General features: G+C 42.0%; 2 protein-coding genes across 4 annotated transcripts in view; one reads left to right on the forward strand and one right to left on the reverse strand.

Annotated features, from left to right (window-relative positions):
* EFHC1 (EF-hand domain containing 1) overlaps nt 1-4,421 on the forward strand; it is an 86,078-nt gene extending 81,657 nt beyond the window's left edge. The window contains exons 10-11 of the mRNA XM_072642446.1: nt 152-368; nt 4,274-4,421. Coding sequence (XP_072498547.1) covers nt 152-368; nt 4,274-4,348 — 292 coding nt within the window. The 3' untranslated portion in view covers nt 4,349-4,421. The remainder of the gene's footprint in view (nt 1-151; nt 369-4,273) is intronic.
* The window catches only part of TRAM2 (translocation associated membrane protein 2), a 122,169-nt gene that overhangs the window by 10,521 nt on the left and 84,138 nt on the right, over nt 1-27,510 (reverse strand). For 2 of the 3 annotated variants that reach the window (XM_072642447.1, XM_072642448.1), the window contains exons 5-11: nt 20,309-20,367; nt 18,936-19,020; nt 18,185-18,255; nt 15,418-15,522; nt 14,129-14,272; nt 13,486-13,649; nt 12,047-12,437 (exon numbers count right to left, since the gene is read on the reverse strand). In XM_072642447.1, the coding sequence (XP_072498548.1) occupies nt 12,364-12,437; nt 13,486-13,649; nt 14,129-14,272; nt 15,418-15,522; nt 18,185-18,255; nt 18,936-19,020; nt 20,309-20,367 (702 nt within the window). In that variant the 3' untranslated portion in view covers nt 12,047-12,363. Of the gene's footprint in view, nt 1-12,046; nt 12,438-13,485; nt 13,650-14,128; nt 14,273-15,417; nt 15,523-18,184; nt 18,256-18,935; nt 19,021-20,308; nt 20,368-27,510 lie in introns of those variants that run through there. The other variant, XM_072642449.1, reaches the window with a different exon arrangement.

The following is a 27,510-nucleotide window of genomic DNA, read 5'->3' on the forward strand; positions in this document are numbered from 1 at the left end:
AGGTTACAAGGATACTAAAGTTACTGGCTGGTTTAGCTACAAAACTGTGGGGATCATAGGAACTCCACCAAAGATGCCAAATGGAAAGCTTTATGCCATTAAGACCAGTCTCAAGAATGAATTCTGTATTCACTTATTTCTCCTTCCACAGTGCAATTATTGCAGACAATAAAGAGAACAAGGACATGGAACCATTAACAAAGGAGATCCAGGAAGAGCTCAAGAATAGTAATTTCTTATTAGAAGGCCCCATCCTTGAAGCATTTCAAATTCTTGACAAAGATAAAACAGGATGTTTGGACATAGAGGAGTTCTTGAGTGTGTGCAAAAAATTTAACCTAGCAGTTGATGATTGCCTTATTAACCAGGTTTGTATTATGAAAAATCATCATTTATATTCAGTATTAATTAGAACATTGTTGACAATTCATTTCCAAGACTTTTCAAAATATTCATTTTTTCTAGGGGCAATCTAGGCTTAGGAGGGGCAAACTTTGTCTTCATCAGTCCTATGAGGTAGCAGAAAGGCTCACTGTCAGCCACAGTAGGAGTGAAGGGTCATTAGCACCTGCTCTCCCTATGGATGTGGGAATGGACAAGGTTGGGTGGCTGGAAGTTCAGCATGGTGAATCCAAACTGGGGGAGTAATAGTGTTCTTAGAGAAAGGGAGAAATCACAGGCTGTTGGTTAAGCCCAACAGAATGGTGTGGTGTTGCAGTCTCTGGCACCATTCTCATGACTTTTCTACTTGTACTGGGCATTTTTTTTTTTTTATCTAAGGTTACCAAAATGGCAAATGACAACTGCTCAGTGGCCAGTTCATCTATAGGAAAAAGTTGGACCTGGGCAACTGGAAGAATGGAGACAGAACCATGAACTATTTTGCAATGGAATGGCACATGTTCCACATTGCAGCCCATTCACACTTCTCTCCAAGTTCAGAGTTATGTCTCTCTTTGATCATTATTAACCATGACCTATGCAAAGGTCATTCTTGCTGATTTTTTTTTTCCAAGGAAGCACTGATCTACAAAAAGGACTGAGAGCCAGAAAAACTAGGATGTTTTATGTGAAAATTTTAACTTTTATGTGAAACTCCTATAGGGAGTATGTATTAGAGGCCGGGGCAGAAGAGAGGGAGCTAAGCTTGGGAATACTGGATAAGGAGTGAAGGGGGAGAACTGGAGTTAGGCTGAGGCTCTATTTCCATATATGGTCCAAAGACCTTGCTACTCAGGTTCCAAATGGACAGCACACCAATATAGTTATTGTTGTTGTTTCTTAAAAATGAGTTAAAAGTGTTATCAATGGGTTTTGTTTTTGTTCAACTAAACAATTACACATTACCTTCACTTGTGAGAAGTCTCTTATAACCAAGTAAAACAGTTAAGCAAAACTAATGAAATAGTGACCTCATCTGAAAGTGCATGTGGCTTTCCACATCCATAGCATTACCCCAATCTATTTTTTAAAACATTTTTTAATGAACAGAAATCTATTTTTCCCCTCCCACCCCCAACTCATTGAAAAAAAGAGAAAAATTCTTTTTAATAACTATGCATAGTCAAGCCATACTAATCACCTCATTGGCTACATAAATATTTATATATTCATTCTGTACCTAAATCTATCACTCAGAGTGAGAATCTGATAAGACCTTAGCCTAATGGCCAGGGTCTCCCATTGCATCCTGATGAATATCTGGTCACTGGATCCAGAGGGCTCAGGAGGGGAAAGTGAGGCTGGTGACCCTGCACAGCCCTCCCTCACTCAAAACAAAGTCAAGTGCAAGTCATGTCATCATCTTGATGTCATGGTCCTCTTCAAGAAAAAAGGACAAACACAATAAACCTGTCACCTCATCTGTTTCATCATTGATCCTCCGAAATCACTGACATCGTACTGACCATAGTTCTTGAGGCCTTCAGAGTTATTGTATAAACTGTTCTCCCAGTTCTGCTCACTTCACTCTGCATCAGTTCACACAGTTTTCGATGTCTCTGAAACCACCCATTTTCCTCATTTCTTGCAGAACCATAGCACATCTGTCACATAAATCACAACGTACTTGGCCATTCCTCAACTGAAAGGCATCCTTTTGATTTTTTTTTTTTTGCCACCAAAGAGTACACACACACACGTGCGTGCATGCGTATGTATACATTTTATGTATAGGACCTTTTTCTATTCTCTGATTGCTTTTGGGTATAGGCCTAGTAGGGGGAGAGCTGGGTCTAAACTACTAAACATTGTTTAGTAACATCTTGTGTATGATTCCCAGTTGCTTTCCAGAATGGTTGTACCCAATCACAGGTCTACCAGCTGTATCAATATAACCATTTTCCTATTTCCCTCCCAACATTTATCATTTTCCTTTTTTTTTTGACTGGGGGAGGGGGGAATCTTTGCTAATCAGAGGTATGAGGTAGAATCTCAGAATTGCTTTAACTTGCATTTCCCTAATGAGTGATTTAGAACACTTTTTCATACAGTTGTTGATAACTTGACTTCTTCCCTTGAGAACTTGGACCAATGTTTCTCAAAATGTGGTTCAGGGACCTCTTGGGGTCCATGAGACCCTCTCATAGGATCTCCAAGATCAAAACTATTTTTCATAATAATACTAAGACATTTTGATTTCTATAAGAATAAATATCAATATAACCCACATAAACAAAAGCTTTCTGGGGCATCCTCAGCTAGGTGGCATAATGGATAGAACGATGGGCCTGGAGTCAGAAAGGCTCCTCTTCCTGAGTTCAAATCTGGTCTCAGACTCTTACTAGCTATGTGACCCTGGGCAAGTCCCTTAACCTTGTTTGCCTGTTTCCTCATCTGTAAAATGAGCTGGAGAAGGAAATGGTGAACCACTCCATTATCTTTGTCAAAAATAACCCAAGTGGGGTCATGCAGAGTCAGATGTGACTGAAACGATTTAACAACAAACAATAATAATTTCTCAGTATAAAGGTCTCCTGAGACCAAAGTTTGAAAACTGCTGCCTTAGATCATTTATCAATTGGGGAATGGCCCCTGTTCCTCTTATAAATTTGAATGTTGCTTGCATATCTTAGAAATGAGACGTTTAGCAGAAAAATTTGCTACAAAAATCCTCCCCTACCTCCCAACTGTTAACTGTTTCTCTTCTACTCTTAACTTTATTGGATTGTGCAAAAACTTTTATATTTTATGTTATCAAGATTAACCATTTTATCTTCTTGGATCCTCTTAATCTCATTTGGTCATGAACTTTCCCCCTACCCACATATCTGACACATTTCTCTAATCTGTTTATGATACGACCTCTTATATCTCTAGGTCATGCAACCATTTGTTGCTTACCTTTGTGTAACATATGAGGGGATGATCTGAAATCTAATTTCTTTCATTCGGTTGCCTGATTTTCCCAACAGTTTTTGTCAAATATATTTTTGAAGTCAAAGTTGTTTATAAGAATTGACCACAAATGACTAACCTTACCTATGCTATGATAATAATAATAATAATAATTAATAATAATGAGCTTAGATTGGAGTGTAGTATCTGATGGACAGCCAGGAACTACTGGGTTTGAAACCTTGGCCTGGAAGTGTTGAGCAAGTCATTTCATAAATACTTTGATCAAGCCTCTCAAACTAAAAGCCAAAACAATTAAAAAACAACTTTTTTCCTTTTAGAAAGGATTCTTGCTGCATTATAGTTAATAATAAATTCTTGTGGGTGGTCATGCTTGCCCCTCCCCCCTTTAGAATAAGAAATCATAAGAATAATTCATACCTGGGAAAGGACTGTGCCATATCTAGCCTAGTCTTAAAGAAAGGGAGAGGATGGAACCATGGTCTCCAGCCTACAAGTCTTGAGATTGGGTTCTATATACAAAGTTATGAGAAACATCTTAGTTTTACTTTAGGAAAAATATCCTCCAATTAAAGTCTTAATTTTATTACAGTTTCAAGCTTAAATGACAAAAATGGAGCTTATGCCAAGAATTACTTTGAAGGAGACTTTAATTATCATGAAACTTTGCTCAAAAACTCTCCTAACCTGTTTCCACAGTTGTCAGATGGCATAGTAGTGGGGTCCTGCTGCACCTCACAGGGCTGCTGTCAGAATTAAGCAGTCTTAATCTTTTTCATGAGAATCCATATGGACTTGTTTCTATTAAATGCTCGTGACAAAACTTTGAAAACTGAAAAGTGTTATATATGAGATGACTATCATGACTACCTCCATGCACTTTCCCCTTCCTCATCTTATGTCTGCTCTTTTGCAGTTAATCAGAATGTATTCCACTGGAGACGGCAAAATCAACTACTACAGTTTCATAAGAGCGTTCTCACAGCCCTGACCTATCTGGAGAAGACTGAGATTTTTCTGCGGATGAAATTAGTTTTAAATATACATGTACCCTTACAAACATACGTGGAACTCCTGATGTGACATTTTGTTCTTTAATCTATCAGTAGGGCTGAAATTGGAATGGATCTTAAAAGCGATCTGCTTCACCTTTTGGGGTGAGTAGTGACCACAAGCCCAAGGAATACTAAAGAACACCTAGGGAAGCATGATCTGGGGTCATGGAAATAATACACAGGAAGTGCATTTGCTGTTATCTCACTCTGCCCCTAGATTCTCTCACAGTAACAGATTTTAGGGTAGCTTGGGTAAAAAATAAGAAAGAGTGATCTGGAACCAACTATTTGTAACTAGTGGAACTTGGACTACTCATTGCAAGTTCGTGAGTTATGATTTAACTTTGCTTTTTTTTTTTTTTGCCAAATTTAAACTCACATGTACTCACCAGAACAACTTGATTTTTCTCTTGGATTTTCCTGTTTTTTTGAGATAAGCCATTACCCTCTGAAACCAAAGTGTTGGTGGCACTTGAGATTTCAACATTCTAATCCCTCTTTATCCCAGACTTCTACTCATACTTTTCTTCCACCATTATATGATATCTAAATTTCTTTCTGCCATGTGCAGTAGGCACCACTGGATGACAGGTCCACTGAAATTACTAGAAATGCCTCAGGGAAAGATGTCGGTTTTGAATACAGTGAGAACTATTCAAATATTCTAATCCCCCTGGGAAATTTACCAGGAATTGAAAAGTTGGGACTGACTTGTTCCATCAGATGGATTAAAAAAAAAAAGGCTAGACAGGGGTACTATTTCACATCCCATCAAAAGTAGTTTTCTAGGGACCACACTCCCACACACATCTGTTTGGTTTATATGATGCAGCCAAGTGGTAATAACCATGGAAGACAGATCAAATCATTTTTCCTACTGAAATCCTAAATAGCAAAGTACCCATAAAGTGTCACTAATTACCTTGTACAAACCATCACTCTTGGGAAGCATTTGCCTGGATTCTGGACTGAGGCCTAACAGACAACAGGTTAGTGCTACGAATGACTTCACACCAGACTGTACTAACAATGATGGTGGAAAGGGTAAGAAATCAGTGAGGGTCCTGCCCACTGGCCAAAGGCTGTCTAGAAAGAGAATGCTACTTTTAAATCTATCAGTTTACAAAATTTCTGAACTTCTGTAGCTGTGGGTGATTATTTAGGTGTGGCTTCTGAATTATGTGTTGATACCATTTCCTATCCTGAACAAGGACTATATGTTAATTGATCACTGCCCAGGACCTGGATTTTTATGGCAAGCTGGTACTACTCAGAAGTGCAGAAAACTGACAACCATCCTACATCTCACCTGCAAGGTTCTGAACCTTTGGAATGGATAGTTAGAAAAGATTAAGGACTGAAGTCCAAGATATCTGCCCAGGCCTAGGAATCCTACCCAACTCCCCCCTCCAGGGTTTGCTAATAGGGTTGGTTCCCAAAGATAAAAAAGACAATTTAGAATGAGTAACTCCAAGGTATGCTGCTGAAATAAGAATCTGAACCTATGAAAAGTCTAATGGATTCCATACTGAATATTGGATTATGTATAAAATGAAAGCTTCCTATTGAAACTTCTGCACCTCTGTACGCTAGGTAATATTACCCTGGCTAATTGTGTACATACCCAATCAAACCAAAAAGGAGAGAGCATCCAGAACTGAGAACCACTGGATCCCCTATGGTTGCCATTTCTAATAAAAACACTTGGATAAGTCTATTCAGCAACCAACTCTGGCACTTTGTAGCACTGATATTTACATGTATACAACACCCATCTCCTACTCCATTCTCATATCCAAATATTTAAAATGGCCATCACTGGGTAAGAATTTGAGAGCATGAGGCCAGCTGGGAGTGTTCACTGCCAAGAAAATTCCTTTCCCTTCTTGCAACTTCCAATGCAAGTCCCAAATAAAGATAGGATGTAGTTTTCTGCCCAGCCCCTGAGATAGGAACCATGTATGTCTCCATGCTGAGTCCTATATCTCTTGTTCCTATGTATATGTGGTCAGTCATCTCAGATAAAAGTTATCTTAAAAGGACTGTAGAAACTTTAGCTGTAGAAACAGTGAAAAAAAAAATTAGAAAAACTAGAAATAAATCCTAGAGATGGATATAAACTCTGCTAGTTTCACCAACAAAATCACATTCAAAGTATAAATAATCAGTTTTCAAGGTAAGTTAATATAATTCAAAGAATACCAGACATTAAAGATTGATAATTCTATGCCTTTTATTCAGTTATTTCAGAAAATATTTTTGTTGCTCATTTGTTTCAAAACGCACATTTTCAACAAAAAAAAAAATCCATACAAAACTGTAACTTTTTAAATTGGGCGAGGGAACAATGAAAAAGGAATTTGGAAAAAGTTGCATCAAAAGTAAAAACAGATAAAACAACCCTTTTACACAGATGCATAAATATGGCAGGTACAATTTTCCTTGAGTTCCTTGTTGAAATTTGGTCCATAAAATAAACAAGCTAGAATAGGTTAAAAAAAAAGGCAATGTATCCACCTTTGCATTATGGTCTGCTCAGGGCACCAGCAGCTTCAGCATGTCTTTCAGCTGTTTATTAAAATGGGGATGGGGAGATGTGTCTGCAATTTCATCCCATCATATCTACACCCAAGGAAAGGGCTGAGCTTGCAGGTACAGCCAGAGGAGAGAGAGCAGGACCCTAGGTTGTACTGAAAATCACTTCTCCTTGTGAACAGGAAGCATCCTCTCCCATCCCATCTAAAACCCTGCAATGCCTTTTGGTAAAGATGAAGGCCAGAATGGCAACGCATCCAGGGACACTGTGCGAAAATCTTACTCCCAAATGCCATATTCAAAATCGAACACATTAATGCCCCATCATGAGGATTTTTTCAACAAGTTTTTTTTTTTTAAATATGTATTTCTACATTATGCTACATGTTCTAACACAGAGCCACAGAAACCTATCTAGGACAAGGAGAATTGCAGCTAGAGAGGAAATGGCTGGAATTTCTCCACTGAAGGATGATGGTTCCTCCTATGTGTCCCGTCTCTTCCCAACTTCCAGGGCTTCATAATGGACAGAAGGAACTATGGAAACTGACAAGTTCTGGGAGAGTTATTGCACAACCCGGAAGAAGGCGGGGGAGGGAGAACTCCTGGCAACACATGGATAACACTGAGTTATGAGCTAAGTACAATATTTCTATGACAAGGGACCACGCTGATCTGGCTTCCTGCAAAACAGGCAACTACATCTACGAATTAACACTTGTGCCTGGAAGGAAGAGTAAACTCCAGATTATAGACTTTGGGTTGAATGAAGAAGCCAATCAGGAAGCGATGGTGCTATAACAAGAAGAGTTGCCTGGGTAGGGACAAGAGAGGGAAGGAGAAGGGTGGTTCGTGGTTCATGGTGGGGGTGGGTAGGGAGGGTAGGATGCCATAAGAATCTGAGCACACTTGTTATTGGAAGGCCTGCCACCACAGTCTACACCCCTACCTAGAGAAGCTGCCAAGCTTCTGCAGCCTGGTACAAAGAACCCTAAAATCAACTGAGACAAAAGCCAAGAGACATGGCCAAAAGCATAGTAGGGTAACAATGGAAATAAGATAAAGGCACAGAGAACAAGGAAGTGAGACCATCACATGCTGTGTCCCTTTTATATGTGGCTACTCCTAGGTGTAGTGTCCTGGGGAGGCACACAGACCATACACAATCATATTAGCAAGAAGAAATGGAGAACTCTGTACAGTACATATGTCGGCGTCCAAAAGAATGCACTGGCAAAGTAAGGCACTTGTTATACAGAAAGGATAAATCACCTACTCCTAAGAATTACAAAACTGCTACAAGGAGGTACTAGGCATGGGGGGAGTCAACACTGATGCAGGGTCTTGCTGCATGTGTTTAACATCTCTCTTTGAACCCAAGGATCACCCAGTAAGACTGGTTAGCTGGGAGGGTTAAAGGCAAGGAGAAGGCTCTCTTGGCCTTTAGTGTGTTGAGAATTTTAGACAACTCTGCACTAAGGTCCTGCTTAGAAGGTCGAGGCAGGTCAAGGAGGAAGCCTTGGCCTGCTGCCTAACTACAGCAAGGTGGGATGAAGTCTTTTTTTTTTTTTATCAGTCACCTAGGCCCACCAGTGAGGTTAACCAAAAGGCCCCCTGAAGTCTTATGGCCTCAGAAATAAGGACACAGTTCAGATAAAGGATAAATAAAGGACATGAATTAGGCATGTAGGATGAAGGAAGGAAGCCTATAAAAAGCCATCCTCCCAGCTTTCCTCATTCACTTCATTACTCTTCTGGTACCCAGAGGGGGAGGGATTACTTAACAGGATCACAAATCAGGACCATTCCGATTTTAACTCTGAAGACACTAGGAGGGAAGTCATTGGAAACTAACAGCTGGATCCAAGCCTACCCAATAGTCTCTTCTCATCAAAACCCTATTGAAAGCAGATGGGGGACACTTAAGCATCTGGAAGAAATCCAGATCAACATCTTGCCAGGATGCTTAAGGTCTAAAATCTAGGGCAAGTGTGCTCCCACTGCCTGAAGCCCTTACACTGAGCTGACAACATGAAGGAGAATTACCAGGAAAGCTTCAGACTCAGATACAACTCAAATTCAAACCATACTTTGAAGCTCTGTTGTGTCCTAGGAGGATTTCAAAGATGGACAGAGCACAGAAGTGCACCCTGGGTTCTTCAAAGCCTGAAATGGCAGACACCATGACAAGAAGTACATCAGGCTTTCAGATCCTAAGGTGTTATCCAGTGCTGAGTCAGATAATACTGTAAACAGCTCAGAATGGACTTCCAGAGTGGAGAAGTAGTCCCCCCTTTCAGCTTGCCCTATCACCTCTCCCTAGAACAATCCATCTAAAGCTAAAGAGACCCCTTCTCATTAGTGCCATCTGTCCAAACCTCTTCTACAGAGACAGGTAGACTGGGCCAAATGGACAGACATTTGTCCTAGAGCCCAGATGTTGGGCTACATATGAAATACCCCCAAACCATAACCCCAGCTCTAAGGAAGAAGACAGGCACCTATTCCATAGTGGCCCCTAACATACTCTTATTCTTCCCTTTAATTCCAAGTACATTGATGCCACAAAAGCCAAGGGACTCCATTGAGAGAAAGATGGTGATTGAGGTAGATTAGACTCTCATTCCCATTCCCACAGGGGAATGAGGATAATAGAAGCCAGGCCTCAGACTGGATGGTGAGGATGAAAGCAGGGACTTCACTGGTGTCTCAGCATTTTGGTTGAGTGGGTTCAGGGGTCACTAGTCATCACCTCTTCTCCCAAGAATTAGGGCAGAATGGCCAACCTGCCCAAGAAGCCCAAAGACTAGGGATAAAGTAGATATATCTTAACCAAGCCCCTTTCAATACAACTCATTCTAGTCTTTTAACAAGGCCTTGCATTGAAATGAATTTGCCAGGTAGTTCACTGGTAGTGAACAAATGTGGTTACATACACACTATACCTCCACTAAACCAAAATTTGCAAGTTCACTACCATTAGACACCAGTCATCTTCCTAGATTCTCTTGATGTGCATATATCCCAGAAAGAACCACCGCTTCTTGCCTACTCTTGGTCTGTTAAGTTCATCGAGAATACACCGCACTACCTGGAAACCTGCTGGAACCTCCTTGGGATCTGTCACCTGTTCCCCGTGAAACTAAAAGATCTGAAAATAAAACATAGGCAAATCTATGAGCAGCATTATCAGTGTTCACCTCAGCTGACAACTTCTGGCAGGGAGCGAGTACGGCTCTGTCAGTAACAGGACTGAGTGAGTACCAAAGATTATGGGTATGAGGAAAGATAGAAGAGTAAAGTGGTGCCTTAAGAAGCTAAGTGGCTTAATAATAAACAGCTTGCTGCTCTTAAAGAAAAGTCTGGAAGTCACAGCCTCTGGATGATAAAAGAGCTGGAGAAAGCAGGAACTCATTTGCTACATTTTATCCTCTAGCTGTCTGAGAGAAACTGAGAAGGCTCTCAAATATCCAGAAGGCCTGCCCAGCTGACACCAAAAGCCCTCTATCCATTCGGTGGTCCAAGGGAAGAGGAGTCAGGAAGAAGAAGAGTCATCTACTCTCACTCAACAACACCCTATGAGTCTATTCCCTGTTCAGAACCTGGTCCTAGAAGGAGAAGAGGAGGGGGTTCAAGTGAGGCAAGATACCCTTTTCAACTAATCCCTGCTGAATGGAAAATGCAAGTCCATCTACCTATGATCCAGCTGCCCTGGGGCTTCTATATGGAAACACAACTCCTTTTTTTGAGGGTAGTTTGAGGACAGAAGGACTGACCTTGCCCAAGAAGCCCAAAGAATTGGAGATATCTTGACTCAGTCTCTTATAACACAACCCAATCCAATCTTTAACACCAGATGAAGGCATGTTTGGTAAGAGATGATATTGACTCTGGGTACCCAGAGCTACTCCCTTTCAACTCTATAGAGATTTCAGGATTCTCAAGATTCTTTAAAAATCTAACTCCCTTTCTTCTCCCACAGGACTTCAAAAGAAACCATACAGAGCCTTGAAGGCTTTCTCTTGAGGGTAGACATATCAAGAAGATGGGCTTAGCATCTTTTGTATCATGAGGTACACTCAATAACCACTGACCATTCATGATGAGAACAAGTTGAACAGGAAAAAAGAGATACCAGTAAGGCCAAAGAATCAGGCTAGTGCCCATCCTGCCCCTCAATGCTAAACAAACAGGATGGGGAGGAGGGTGCAAAGGTCCAGGACTGAGTGAGACCACCTAAAGAAATAAGGAAATCGAAGAGGTTTTCAAAACAAGATGCCAAGTCTTGTTCCAGAGAGGGGCCTAAGACTGCTCTGGGTCTAACATTAATATGTCCTTGGCTGTCTTCACCATGTTTTATTTGTTGTTTTTATATGGGATGCTAATCAATCTGTCAAAAGAGCAACTGCAGGTTGGGATGTAGAAGAAAGGAATTGATCAGCATCACATGTCTCACAGCCCACCTTCCAGAATGGGGACCCTGCCTCAGTCTACTTTGCCTTTGCTTTTGCCTTAGGGTATGAGGAGGAAAGAAATCTGATCCTCCAACAGCACCTCCCTAATGGATTAACAGCAGGCAAGTATCCCTTCAGTTCCAGGATCCAAGAGTCATGACATGTTACATGGCTGAATTACTGTGTCCCAATGCCAAATTCTGCATGTGACATCTGAATCCATTGTGGTACCTCTGTGGGTTAAGACAGCCCATGGGGAACTGGAAATAAAACATGGGCAGTTAAACAGAGCTATGAAATGACTAGTTAAAGAAGGGCAAATGTTAAGATCCAGTCATTTCTCTTCTTCTTGTCCATCCTATGTGCTGAACCACAGGGCGCAATAATCCAAGAACACGGATGTCTGTTAACAAGGAACAGCCCTAAGTGGATGCTCCCTGGAAATGCACTAGGCCCATGAGAGGCTGAAAATGATGAAAAAGTGGGCCTCCTTAATCACAAAAATCAGACATTGAATAATTGCACAATAATGTAAGAAAAACATTGGTGAACAAAAACAGCAAAGAGAGAAAAAACTATAAAGATCAAGGATTCTAGGCTCTCCAGCAAACAAAGGATATGAGGAAGTGAGTTGGCTCAAGAACATAAAGGAAAGAAGATTTTTGGTTTTATTGAAAATGTATTATAAAAAAGGGGACAAAGACAGACAGAAAGACATGAGAGAGATGAGAGACAGAGACCTGGGAGAAGGGGACAGAGGGGGGAGGGAGAGAGATAGGGAGGGAGAGAGAAGGAGAGAGAGAAAAAGAGAGAAAGAGAAAGGACTTTCCAAAGACATGGTTCAACTGTTCGAGATGGGAGTGTAGCAAGCAGAAAAATAGGGGCAGTAACTTAGTCCTGGGCCCGTGGCCTCTATACTGCACACCCCACTAGAAAGGATTCCTGTTCTCCACATTCTGGCTTTAAGGAGCCTTCAACTTCTTAGTGCGTGGGGACATCCCATTCTCTGCTTTCAGTACTCCATTTTCGTGGTAACCTGGGAAGTGGAGAGAGACAAATACACATAGACACATACACAGTTTGTTGCCAAAAGGAAAATATCAGCACATGAAGAGAGGAAGTCAAGCCGAGGTCAGAGGAAGGAGGGTTAGGAGCACAGAATGACAAAACCACAGCATCTGGGAGCACCCAAAGAGGGAAAAAATTATTTCTAGGTCCTAAGACTAAAAGAAAAAGAGCAGTCAGTCCCCAAAGTTCCATTCTCCCAGCCCTAGCATTCTCCTACAAGCTGAACTTCTTAAATGCTTCCTTTCAATGTATTCCTTGAAGGAAAGTGTCAGGGATGAGAGGGGCATTCTGAGGCCCTCCTGACAGCACAGGGCACTAACAGTTTGCTGGAAGCCCAAGCTCTGCCAAGATTCTGTGTAGTCCCTACCCCAAGCCCCTATCAGTAGATCCAGAAGAGTGGGATTAGGTCTCTCTGGTCCCCCAAGTCAGGGAATAGATGCTCGTGTTGTCTGACTAGCTCCCAAGACTGGCCAGGAAGCAAAGGCTTGACCAATCGCCAACCTTGTAATTGAAGCTCATAGGGAAGGAAGCAGGAGAGAGACTTCCATTTACACAGCTACCCTCCCAACCACTTTAATCCTAAGAGTCCTAAAGGCAGCTGAAGAGAAAGTTGGTACCCTGCGACCATGGAGGCAGAGAGTTCCTGGGGAAGGGGCAGGTGAGGACAGTCTGCTGAGCAGGGAAAGGGGAAGGGCACTGGCCACAGCTACTCCTGGACAAGCTCCCAGAAGCCACCCTAGAGAGCTTGTTTCCCGTCAGAGTTCCCTGCCCTGAGCAGTGAGAAGCAGCACTCCCAGCTGAGTCAGTGCTGTCACCGCCCACAGACTATTCTCTGGCCCAAGCCCAGGCACGTGCCAGCCAGGTCCTGGCAAGAACCAAAGAGGCAGGGAAACAGAGAGGAGGAGCCCGTCATGTCCTATCCTACCAGCATGATCTAAAGAGCCTTAGGCCTTGGCATCCCCACCCATTCTCAGATGAACCCCAGCTTGTCTCCATAGGGGAATCCTGGCACTCACCAGATTCCCTCTTGATTAGTTTGGCTGGCAGTCTGGGGGCAACCATCACTCTCTTCTTGGCGCTCTGCTCATTCCAGTATTCCCGCCAGCGCCGCAGCTGGGAGTGGATGAAGCGCCACATCATCCAGGCCTGGGAGGCACACACCAACAGCAGCACACATAGCCTGGGAAATACCAAGACGAGCCTGCCCTCAGGACCAGAGGCACCAAGGACTCTGCTGCTTCCCTGGGCTAGAAGGAATGGAGGAGCAAGGCCAAATGCCCCTTCCCCACGTTAACCATTAGAGGCACCCAGAACAACACTGGTATCAGTCCCAGTCATCAAAGGACAAAAGTGAGGAGGCCCAGGTATATTTCTGATGCTGGTGGTATTGAGATCTAGCAACAGAAGGAAGTATTCTCCCCCAAGGAAACTAGCTCTAAAGTGAGGAGCATGGGAAGGAAAACAGATCATTTTTGGCAGGCTCCTGCCTAACATGGTCTGGGCAAGAGCAGAACAACATGACCTCATGCTTCATCCTGCAGTTCAGAGACGTCTGCCTCCTCAACGGAGAGAAGCTACCATTCACTCATCCCTCTATGGGGCCAGACGCTCTTCTGAGTAAGAAATTAAGAGTGCCCTACATTATCCCCTTCAACTCACCTGAAGAGCAAAGTATTGAAGTTGCCTTTCTCTGGCTCAAAAGTTTGATTTTCCATACGGGCCAGTCCAAACCCAATGGCCAGCACAGCGAGGGTGAGGGTGAAGAGGCGGGTGACCACAAACACCACTGCCCAGGAGTTAAACCTGCCCACAGAAGAGAAAAGAAGTAACCATTCCCTCTTAGGAATGAGAGCGTGTATGACTGACTGTGTGTGTGAGTGTGTGTGTGTGTGTGTGTGTGTGTGTGTGTGTGTGTGTGTGAAAAGAAGTGACCATTCCCTCTTAGGAATGAGAGCGTGTGTGAGTGAGTGAGTGAGTGAGTGAGTGAGTGTGTGTGTGTGTGTGTGTGTGTGTGTGTGAGTGTGTGAGTGTGTGTGTGTGTTATAAACCACCCAGAAGGAATAACAACAAAGATAACAATTACAGCTGTGCAGCACTACATACTTACAAAGTGCTTTCACTTCTGCAGAAAACAGTACTGAATCTGGAGCCTCAAGGTTTGACTCCTGACTAAACTTACTACTTGGCGTGACCTTGAACAAGTTCCTTTCCCTTTGGGAGTCTAAACTTCCTCACCTATACAGTTAAAGCACTGGATTCAATGTAATTAAAAGGTCCCTCTCAGCTCTAAAAACTGTTCTGGCTGTAAGGATCAAATAGAGGTGAAGGACACAAAGTGCTTTTCAAATGATGATGCTGATGATAATGGTGATGATGAGAGCTAGCATTTACGTGGTGCTTTGTTTTGTAAAGTGCTTCACAAATATTATCTGACTATATAAATGTCAGGTACAGTCACTACTACTATTACAATCTCATTTATTCCTTGTAAGGTAGGCGGGTCAGGTGGTATTATCCTCAAATTTCAGAAAAGGAAATCAAGGCAGACAGATGAAGTTACAGACACAGACACACAGACACAGACAGGCACACAGACACAGACAGACAGACACAGACACACACGCACACAATAGGGAGTGGGAGCTCAGTATTGAAGGAAATGACAGATTTTCAGAAGCAAAGGTGAGAATGGAAGACAGAGAAAGGGAGGGAGAAACAACTTGGAGTGTCATGTGTGAAGCACGGAGCAAGGTGAGCAGCTGGAGAAACCTTCCTAGGGCTCTTAAGACACATATATGGTCAGTTCCAGGGTATGGCTTGATATCTGAGGAACTCAGACATTACTTAGAGGCTAGGAGCTACATCTTTTAAAGTTCTTCCCCTGCCTCATCCCCAGGGTCTGTGTCCTCCTGTGCTGAGCAAGCAGTACCCTTCTTATCACCACTTACAGCTTCTCGTTGTTCTCATCTGCAAAGTAGAAAAGCCGTGCCATGTGGAAAAGAAACTCAGCCACGTACTGCAGCAGCAGCAAGATCAGGCCCAGGCGGGTCAGGCTGTGAAGAAATTGGGATGGGGGAAAAAAGTCACCAATTATCGTGGATACAACCAGTGGTTTACTGAGTAATTGTTTTAACAGTTGGGTCCATCTCCCTGCCTAGGTATATACACTTAAGCTTAATCTGCATTAAACTGAAATCTCCATCACTTTCTTAAGTCGATACAATCAACAAAACAAAAAATTAAACCCTCACTTGTAGCTCACAGATTTCCAAGGCATACATGCCCACCCCTAAAAATCTCCTGAGAAAGTTTGTATGGGCTGGCTCCAGAAAATTTCTGGAAAAAAAATTTCCTTGGAATGACAAACTGTTCCCTATTCGTACCGTTTCCTTTTCCTACCATTCAGGTATCAAATGGGAAGAAAATGGTGCCTTTCTGATGAAGTTAAGTACAAGCCTCAGTGCAATACTACCTCTTATGTGAGGTCTTTTCAGATACTCCCAAGTGTACATGTTACCTTGCCCCAAATTACCTTCTGTTTATTTTTCATTGACTTATATGTAGACCTATCAACTTTCCCAATTGATCGTAAGCTCCTTCAGGGCTGGGACTGTTTCAATTCTTCTCTTTGTATTCATGGCATCCCATGAATCTGTAAATTTTTAGTCTATGTATAGCTAGAAGAGGTATTAGAGGTCATCACACCTTATTTACAGACGTGTATTAGCTGGTGAGGATAGAAGAGGCACTTAGATGCTGGGGGTGGCAGTACCAACTCAGTGACTTTGCCACCCCCACTGACCAACCCCCATGCCTGGAATGCTCTCCCTCCTCATCTCCTCCTGCTGGCTTCCTACAGGTCCCAGTGAAAATCTCATCTCCTTTATGCTAGTGCCTTCCATCTATTGATTATCACCAATTTATCCCATAGTTTATTTGTTCATGGTTTTCATGCTATCTCCCCCATCACACCATGAGCTCCTCAAGAGCAGGAAACCTTTCGCCTCTCTTTGTACCCCCAATGCTTAGCACAGTGCCTGGCACATAGCAAGCACTTTAATACCTGACCTCTAGCAGGTAATTGGAAATTCAGAACTACAGAGCCATATCTTCTGGACTCCTAGTCTAGCACCTGCTGCCTCACTGTATAAATGTGAGCTGATATTAGGAAGAGTCATGAAAAATTGTAATATGATTACAGATCATCGAATCAAGAGCTATACTAGATGTCAGACTATCCAGTCCAACACTTTCATTTTACAGATGAGGAAACTGAGACTCAGAGAAGTGCAATGATTTGCCCAAGGTCACACAAGTAGGAAAAGGTAGGTGTACAATGTAGCAATACCATGTGTGCATGGAGATGATTTTTATATTGCACCAAAAACCTAAAGGGCAAACCCTCAACTCAGGTTCCTCTGCTGCAGCTAGCACCAAACCCTCCCCAATCTCTGTCCCATAAACCTACACTCCTTGGAATGTACTTTGCCACAGAGATGCCAAAGGACAGGAGATTTTGGTGGCCTCTGAAGCCCCCACTGCAAGCTTCCTGAGCTGCCCAGAGCAGTCACCTACCCCAATGACTCCTTTTATCTCTCCTCCTAGATATTATATGAAGAGAATAACCCCTAGTGTTACAGGAAGCATGTTATAAGAATAAATTAATAATATGTGTGAGTTCTGTGGGGCAGCACCTTGGAAAAAAGGAGCTATACAAATTCAAATAAAGGAGAAACTGACATCCCATAATCCAGAGGAAGTACAATGGGTCACTTTGCTCTTCCCCTGATTGACAAGGTGGGGAGGCAGGGGAAAGTTGTGGGGACCTGACTCCCCAAAGTCATCAAATTACTTTACTCAGGACAACAGAATATCCCATTTATCACTTTTGAATTTTTAATGAAAAGAGAGTAAGGAAGCAGCATGGTACATTGAGGAAATAAAGCCCTGGCTCTGGAGTTGGGTTCAAATCCCACCTCTGACACCACCTGACCTTGGGCAAAAGATCTGACCACTTTGGACTTGAGTTTCTTCTCATATAAATTCAAGAGGTGTGGCCCTGATGATGTCTTGAGGCAAGCTCAAGATTCTTGATCTTAATTCTCACTCTCAAATACTTACCCGTCTCTGGCTTGTTGGTATACCAGTGGCTAGATGTGGTCTCTCCCCCTTAGAATGTAATCTCCTTGAGGGAAGACACTTTCTTCTACTTTTTTTTTTTTTGCATCCCCAGCACTTAGCACAGTGCCTGGCATGTAGGAGACACTTAATCATGTTTACTAACTAACTACTGATTCTTAATCACTACCTCAGTGACTACCACTAAGAATGACAACACCGAACTCTAGGACAATTCAGCCAGAAACTCAATGGCGTCTTGCCATCTGCACTGGCTGCTGTGCCTTCAGAACATTCCCTCAGGCACTCATCTCATTACCCAGCAGCTCAATCTCTGATATCTCCTCCCCCAACTCAAATGGAGGTTTTATGAGATCAGGAACTGTCCTGCTTTCTTATTTGTATTTCCTGTACTTTGAACAGTGTTTGACCCTTGATAAATGCTTTCCATTCCAAGTCTACTCTTTGCTCATACAACACCTGGAAGCAAAGTAATCCCAAGTGCATAGGTTCTGTTGGCATCAACCACCAAGCACCTGGCAGCAGGAACATGGCCTCAGATGGCACAGAAAGGAGAGACTCTGAGGTGTCACTTACTTTAAGAGATACGCTCCAGCTATGTGAACCAAGTACAGACAGATATACTGCAGCTGACGTGGAATCTCCTCCTGGAAACAGAAATGACCAAACCGTGAATTTCCCCTTCCCAGTGACCAAAGCCAAAGGATACAGTGGGGCAGGAGTTAGCTGGAGAAACAATGGAACCAGAGCTGTCCAACTTGGCACCCACTGTAAGCTTGCATAGGCAGAAAAGGCTGACTTAGCAGCAACCATTCTGAGTGGGGCCCAGGGAGCCAGCTACAAGTGAGAAGGAATGGCAGTAGCTCTGGCTTGAGGGAAAAAGGGTGAGGAATGGGTGGAGATAGAACAGAGGCTAGGGGGATGATGTTACTGGAAGCAAAGCTGAAGGAAATTATGAAAAGACTGCTGGGAGGATATTTTCTTCAAAAAGCTTTCCAAGCAGTCTTATAGCCTCATGGCTTAGTGGAAGAGGACCAGAGAGATGAACCAGGAAGGGAAGTGTGAAAAGGGGGAAATTCCAGCAGTAAATGGTTTATCATCATGGGAACTGAAAATTAGACTAACACTGATGGGCATCAAGGATTTTAAATTAAACGCTAGCAAACACAGGTCAACCACCCATCCAATAATCTCCACTTCCCAGTGGGAGGAAATAAGAGTGTTGCTGGGAAGCAAAATAAGGAGAGGCCTTCAGGACATCCTAAAAGGGGGAGGTGGCCCAGCTGTGCCACTCTGAGAAAAGAAATCATGATCAAGAGCTCCTCACCTTCCGCACCTTCTGGAAGTACAGCTCCGGAAGGGCATGTAGCCAGTATGCCAGCTGGCAAAGGTAGAAAAACTTCACCTGGAATCTGAAACACAAGAGCAAGAGGCATGGAGAAGTCTGGGCTCAGTCACAACAGGGGACACCATCACTGCTATATCTGGTCTACTTCTTGGCTTACTCTATATTCAATGTACCCAATGTTCCATGTCCTCCCCACCCCTCATACCTTCTTTAAAGGGAAATAAAGAATTTAAGAAGAATGCCATAAATGATTAAAGTGCTGGAAAGGAGTAGTAAGCAAAGGTTAAAGTTTCTTTAGCCTAATTACCTGAACACACTTCACTTACCTAAAGAATCCATAGTTTTACTAGTGTCTGTATTCTTTCAACTGACATAGGCAGCAAACACTCAGGACCTAGCTTTAATGAATGATCTTCCTGAGTATCTATGGCTAGAAAACTAGCATGGGGAAACTAACTCCCTGGAGTTAAAAACTCCCCACACTTCTATCAGCTAGGTTGGTCTCTGCCTGACTGACTTTTCCACAGATCACAGATGGACACACTGAATCATCAACTTAAGAGATGGAAATGACTTAAAAGGCCATCAAAGGCCAAGACCTCATTTTACAGGTGAGGAAGTAGAGGCTTACAGAAGTTTAGTGGGCTTGTCCATGGTCACACAGATATTAAGTTTCAGGGCAGGATCTGAATCTGGGTCTTCCTGAATTCCGATTCAGTACTTCAACCATTATACTAGCTGGAAGTCTATTTATCATGATAGGACTTATACCTGCTGGCACAGCCTTGAGCCTCTGAGGATCAAAGCTTGCTTCTGTGCCTGGATGAGAGACACTGAGGTAGGACTTCAGAGGAGATGAGTGATAAAGTACCAGTAATGTGGAGAAGAGAACGAAATTCCCTAAAGACTAAACAAGAAAAAAAAAGGAACTTATGCTATAAAAGGATGGATGACAGAAAGAGAAAGAGATCAAGGTCAGCTGAGCAAAAAGATTATAATATACTAGAATGGATCCTTAAGAGGCAGTGCCACATCTGGAGACCTTTATGTACTTCCCTGTCTAATATGCTTTAGGTGAAGTCATTCCTGGAAGCAGGGGAATGGATTTAATGACCTTTCGCATTTAAGATACCATAAATCTGTTATACCCAAAGTACTTTTGGAAGAAACTCCCATTTACTTACAACCATACAATGCCAACAATCTATCTCCAACAACACCCTAACTGGGCCAGGGGTGTGCCTGAGTCAGGGCAGATCCCAGCCGGCCTGACGGTCCTGTCATAATTTCCTTATAGAAGCTAGTGAGCTAGCCAAATATTGCCCTGAGGACTGAATTATGAGAATACTTACGGGAGATACACATGAGGGTAGTTTTCCCAGAGGCTTCTTGGGTTTGTTAAATATCCTTCCTAGAGGGGGAAATAAAAGACAAGAATTAGAGGAAACAGACCTGAGCAGTAATTGGAGAGGTCATTTTTGCTTCTGATGATCCATCCCACAGGAACAATTTAAAAGCCCATTTCACTTTTCATGCCACAACAAATGCTCTAAGTAACAGAGATTCTAGCACTTTCTATATTTCCTTTCTTTCCAAATGACTTGAGAATTTTACTCCTCTCCTAGTATTCCTGAGATACATGTATGAAGCAGAATTTGAACTCAGGTCTTTCTGACCCAAGCACAGGGTTTTCTCTATTATACAACCTAGCTGCCTTGATATTATATAGTGGATAAGGGACCTCACCTTGGAGCCAAGAAGGCAGGGTACGTAACTTAATCTCTCAGTGCTATAGGTAGTTCTCTAAGCATAAAAGGTGCTAACCTGCATTAGCAGAGGGATCTTCCTCATCTGAGAGTTCCCTACCAATGGAAATTACATACCAGTTAAATTACCAGTACAGTCAATAGTCCCTGTCTTTATTCTTGGCAGGTTGAGAAAGGTACATCATATTATCCTCATTTAACAGATGGAAAGACTCAGGCCCATGATATAACCGTTCAAAACAATTCAGTGTAATAAAAATTTATTAAGTACCTATTGTATACAGCACCTCATGCTGGCACTGAAGACATACAAAAAACATTCTCTAGAGTTAAGAAGCTTATACTCTACTGAGGAGAAGAAGAGCTAGATCTAAAACAGAACAAGACAACCAATCTTCTGGTCTAGTACTCTATTCCTGCAGTCAATAAACTTAGCCTAGAGTTATGGAGAAGAAGATTTAGTTGGATTTGATCTAAAGCATCCAAGTGAATGGGATTAATGAATAAGAGGTTTTCATTAGTCAGACTGGCTTTCACAACTAGATTAGGTATAAGGGTAATAATAGAAGGTCAGTATGGTTTAGTGAGAAGGGTATGTCAGTGATTTTTAACCCTAAGCCTTAAAATATATAAACACCACCAGAAGAATATAAAGATGATGCTACTGAATCTTGGTTGGATGAGACATATGTCCTGAGTAGCTTTCACCGGCCTTATCCCAGGAGCAGAGAAATGGAGCGAGAAGGGAACCCAAAAGCTGCCTGGACCCAGACTGTACCTAAGAAAAAGGTATGCTCTATAAAAAACCCAAATAAGTGGTCCTCTAGCCTTTGCTTAAAGACTTCGTGTGAAGGCAACCCAATTGCTTCCCAAGGCAGCCCATATTTTACTTTGGGATAGCTCTGGAAAGTTTCTTCCTAATATCTGTCACTTCGCCAACTCCCACCTATACTTCCTGGTTCTGCCCTCTGGGGTCAAAGAGAACAAGTTTAAACCCTTTTCCACATAAAAGTCCTCCTACTATTGGAAGGCAGCCCTCACAGCTCCCCTAAGTTTTCTCTTCTTCAAGTTAAACATAACTACTTCCCCTTTGATGAGTCCCCATACTACATGAACTTGAAGTCTTCATGTACTAAAAAAAAAAAACTTAATACCCTGATCTCATTAATAAAATATTCCAACCAGCAGAATGAAATAGAAGGCAGGAGAGCATAGGAAAGCCAGCAAAGGATTCAAAATCAGGGAGGCCTGCGTTTAAACCCCACCTTTCACCAACTAGGTGTGTGACCAAGGCCAAGTTACTTAATTTTGGTGTTTTGTTTCTCTATTTGTAAAATGGGGACAATAACACCCACTGTACCCAGTGCACAGGATTACTGTAAGGCTCAAATAAGATAATGTAGGTAAAGAGTTATGCAAAATTTTTAAGTGCTATATAAATATCAATTGTTTTATCATATAAAATATCCCATCTAACATCAGGGTAATCTAGGAAAAGAGCAACTTTCAGTCCACCTCTAGTCACCCATTCAAGAATCTTTTAGAAAAGTTGAGGGACCACGATTACAAGTCTGGTGGTGGTAATGATATTTCAGAAGGTACTGGAAGGGTAAAGGGAAACACAGATTCTGAGGTTGGCAATATCAACTCAGTGGCTTTGCTCCTCTCTAAGAAGTCTTCCGGGCTAGGCAAGGGACAACTTGATTGCCTTTCTCTTCTCACATTACACCTCCAGCCAGTTTTGGAGGGGGAAAAAAAAATCCAAGGAGGTGACAGTTCCTTCCTATAGGAAGTAGTACTGTATACTTATCAACAAAAAATGTTATTTGTGAGTTGGTCTATGGAAATATGAAGTGGGGGAGGTATTCCTGCCAAAGAAAGACTGGCTGTACAAGGACAGAAACCCTGGAAGGAAACCTAAAGACAGACACACACACACACACACACACACACACACACACACACACACACACACACACACACACACACACACACACACACGTTACATGCTAAATGCAAACTTTCTTCTGCTTAATGGCCTGCTTGCTCAGGAAACAAAACTATGGAAACTCTGAAACTAACAAACAAAGAGATACCAACAGAAAAAATGTTGCCCTGATTGCGAATGGGGAGCCTGTCCAGTCCACTAGGTCTGGAAGCAGGGTGGCAGAAGGAGGGGGTGGAGGGGGAAGGAGAGGATAAGCAGGAGCCAGAGAAGAAATGACTCACTAGTCGGTAAATGAGCAGTCTTTTCCAGAGGGCTCGCCAAACAGCTGCCTAAGGAGAAGCAGTCACATGCCTCTGGAGCCCAAGGGGTTAACTTGAGAGGTCTGAGACGCCAGACAACACAAGTTAGCTAGGGCTTGTGTTAGTTGCCCTTCCCTCTACAGTCCTCAACGTGCTGACAAACAGATCTGAGACCTGAATCTTCTCTGCAAGCAGGCAGACAGACTGGCTGACCCTTTAAAGGTCTTCTCTAACTTTATAAAGGATTGGCTAAATGGGACCTAAGTTGGAAGTTCCCCACTTCCACCCAACAAGCACTAACCCCACCCCCAACTATTTATGGACAAAAAAAATACAGATACACCTGAACCCAATAATAGCCCATCACTTGATGGACTCAGATGTACTGTGAGACAAATCATGGACTGAAATATAGCTCCATACAACCAAAAGCTGAAGACGATGAAATGAATCACAACTCCAACTCCTTTTCTAAACAAACCTCTGTATATAATTCTTATTCACAGATGATAATGTAATGACTTTAGAAGTTATGAGAGAATATCAAGTGCTTAAGAAATGTTTGTTTTACAGTCAGAGGACCTAGATATGAATCCTATCTCTAAAAACTTACTACTTGTGTGATCTGAGGCAAATCACTTCACCCCTGGCCTGTTTCTTCATCAGTAAAATGAGGAGGTTAGATTAGATGACCTCTTAAGTCCCATCTAGGGTCTAAATCCATGATCTGATCCTTTAATCAATTGTATGATTGCAATGGAATGCTATTGTGCTGTAAGAAATGATGAGCAGGATGCTCTCAGAAAAACCTGGAAAGACTTACATGAACTGATGCAAAGTGAAGTGAGCAGAACCAGGAGAACACTGGACACAGTAATAGCAACACTGTACTATAATCAACTGTGAATGACCTAGCTATTCTCAATAATGCAATGATCCAAGACAATTCCAAAGGACTCATGAAGAAAAAATTCTGTCTACCTCCAGAGAATGAATGGATTGAGCCTGAATGCAGATCAAAGCATACTATTTTCCACTTTCTTTTTTTGTCTATTTTTTTTCACAACATGACTAATATGGAAATGTTTTGTACGACTGAACACGCGTAGTCTACATAAAAACTGCTTAATGTCTCAGGGAAGAGGAGGGGAGGCAAGGGGGAGAAATTGGAACTCAAAATTTTAAAAAATGAATGTTAAAAATCTTTTTACATTTAATTGGGAAAAAATTAAAAATCATTAAAAAAAAAAAAGGATAGCATCCATAGAAACAAGGATTTAAAGATGTAAGGGACATCCTGGAGGCCATTGATCTCAACCCTCTAGATTTGCAGATGAGGAAACTGAGGCACAGAGAGTAAAGTAACTTGCTCAAGGTCACAAAGCTAGTAAATATCTGGGACAGATATGAAAGTAGCTTTTCTTGGCTCTAAGTCCAGTGCTCCATGCACTGTACCATACTGTCTTATGATGGAGTTAAACTCGATGGCTTCTGAGGCCCCTTACAACTCAAAATCTCCAATGCTATGAACTCACTGGACTTCAGTTTCTTCACCTGTAAAATGAGGGAGGTGACCTCTGAGGTCTCTCTCAATCTAAATCCAGGAGGCTACCTATTCTTTATGAAGCTAGACATCCCAAGAGAGTTCTGGAGAAAAGAAGAGTTTTCCCTACCCTTTGAAATCTTCCTCCCTATGAGCAAATAAAAAAAAAAGAACAGGAAGACTGAACAGGGCCTTAGTTTTAAGAAGTTGGAAATGATTAGCCAGAAGGGATATTTCTACTAGTTAAAATAACATGATTTTAAAACTAACTACTTTCTAGTTCTAAATTGGAAATTAAGGAGTGCCCATAAATTGGGGAATGTCTCAATGTATATAAATGTATAATAATGTGTCATAAGGAACAATGAAAGGGACAACTTCGGAGAAACCTGGGAAGACTTTTATGAACTGATCTAAAAGTCAAGTAAACATACCCAGAAGAAAAGCTGTACAATCACAACCTAGTAAAAACAATTTTATATGCTTTAAAAACTCTGATCAATGCAAAGACCAACTATGATTCCACAGGACTGCTGAACTCAAGATGCAGAATGACACATACATTTTTGGACATGGACAATGTGAGAATCTGTTTTGTATGACTATACTTATCTGTTACAAAGGTTTTTGTTTTTTTTTAAATAAAGGGTGGGTGCCAGTAGGAAGAGGAAAAAAAATTCTTGTTAACTGAACAATAAAAAACAAAAAAAATAACTGCTTTCTCCTCCACATTAGTAGATGTCTCCCAACATTCTTTAAAAAAAAAAAACTCCACAGAGCACTAGTCTGGTAAAAACATTTTACATTTAATTTCTCCCAAGGTACTGGGTGCCAATGGCATTTTCTGTGACTACCCTGAGGAGAACGGTTCATCCTCTCTCTGGGCTGCTGTTTCCTGTTGAGTGTGTTAAATGAAAGAGAGTAATGCTGGCCCTTGTCCGCATAAAAGGCAGTCTGGAGCTTCCCAAAAGAAAAAGTGCTTTATGCCCCCTAATTAATTACTATCATTATTGTTTAATGGAAATCCAGAGAGAGAGAGAAGAAATCCCTGAAGGGGAGGGATGGGGAGACAACAATGGTGAAAATGACTAAACATTTCACTTTCTTCAAGGACTTAAAAAAAAAAAAATCACCCTAAGTACTGACATTTGGCCCCTAAACATGGTCTAAATGTGTCACATTGTGAGAGAGGGCATGAAGAAGGGAGGAGAAGAATGCCCGGGGTGGTGTCTAAAGAAGAAATGTGATTTAGAGAGATGAGGCAATGCTTTTGTAAGAAGACTAGACAAGCCACTCCTCCCCCACTTCAAAACTCCAGTGGACAGTACAGAAAGTTGGGTGTGGGGGTAGTAAGGGAAGTCAGAATTTACATTCATATGCACGTTAAATGCACTTGGCAATTTCGGGCTTTTATGCTACAAGGCTAGGCTTGGGCCCTCTAAACTTGAGTGTGAGTGGAATAGTAAGTGGCATTGGAGGTGTCTGCCATTCACAAGGGCCTGAATAATAGAGGGGCCTTCTTCCTCTCCATTCAATCCATGGTGTGATTGAACAAGTTGCTCTTCTGTTTATCATTAACAAGAAGGAGGAGCATTTTGGTTCCTGCTTTGGTTGATCAGGGCTGTTCCCTCAAGTCTGTGAAAGTTCCTTATGTGGCTAACAGGTACTCAGGAAGGCAGCACAGGACTTGGGAGTCAGGAAGACCTAAGCTCAAAACAGGTCTCAGACAACCAGCTGTGTGATCCTGGGCTAGTCACTTAACCTCTGTCTGCCTCACTTTCCTCAAATGTAAAATGGGAATAATAATAGCAACTAGCATTGCTATTACTGTAGGGATGTTGTGAGGATCAAATGATATAACATTTGTAAAGCACTTACTTAACCACTCTGGGCCTCAGTTTCCTCATTTGTAAAATGATCTCTCATATTTCTTCCAGCTTTTAATGTATGATTCTACAGCCATAGGCTTTTAGGGTGAGGAGTTCATGCACCTCCCAGCATGGAAGAAACCAGAGCTTTGCCAATTGTTCTAAGGGCTGTGTCTGGATTTCACATAAGGCTGACTCTATGTCCTGAATAAGGGTAGTTTACAGATGAGAGTTCCAGGAAAAGAGGGTGGGGCTGTTATTAAGGATTTCTGTGGCATCACTGGTCAAGTCTTGCTATGAGGAAGACCACATCACTGACTGAATTCTTTTGTTGTACTGAAATTTCCCTGTATTCAAAAACCCTATTGATCTGGATATAGGCCACATTCTTCTCCATGCTTTATCCAGTAAGACTGATCTATTTGTAGTTCTTTGAATATGACAATTCATCTCCTTTCTCCATGCTTCCCATGTCTAGAATGGTCTCCCTTTGAGACTTCAGATTTCCTTTAAGACAAAAGTCAAAGCCCACCTTCTCTATATTACCTTCTATCTTCACTGTATATAACTTCTACATACCAAGTTATTTGCATGTTGTCTCTCTGTAAGAATCTGTGCTTCATAAGGGCAGGGACCATTTTTGCTGTTCTCTGTAACCACAGGCCTGGCAAGTAGTAATCCCTTTAAAAATGCTTATTGACTCCTTAACCCAGTTTTTGGAAAACCTTCTTGCAGTTAATAATCATGCTTTCCCTAATCAATCAAAACATTTATTAGGCATCTAGCAAATGCCAGGCACTGGGGATATATAACTGGAATGAATGAAACAGTCCCTATGGATTTCAATATAATGTATATTGTTTCAATGCAGTATATTTCTCAAAATGAATGGCCCATTATGTAGAGCCATTTTAGTCATAAGAATGTTTGTGTAACTGAATTTATCATAAAAGGATCTGATCTGTTAGAATCAATACTGTAACAAGAAAAACTACAAGGGGTTGGAAATCAGAGACTGGCTCTACTTGGTAACGAACTGTGTCCTTGGGTAAAACATTTATCCTTTTTGCTGAGCCTCTCCACTTGTTACCACTGCTCAATTCCTTTTTATGTCATAGAAATACCGTAAG

This window comes from Notamacropus eugenii, chromosome 2 (assembly GCF_028372415.1).
Source record: "Notamacropus eugenii isolate mMacEug1 chromosome 2, mMacEug1.pri_v2, whole genome shotgun sequence".
NCBI lineage: Eukaryota > Metazoa > Chordata > Mammalia > Diprotodontia > Macropodidae > Notamacropus > Notamacropus eugenii.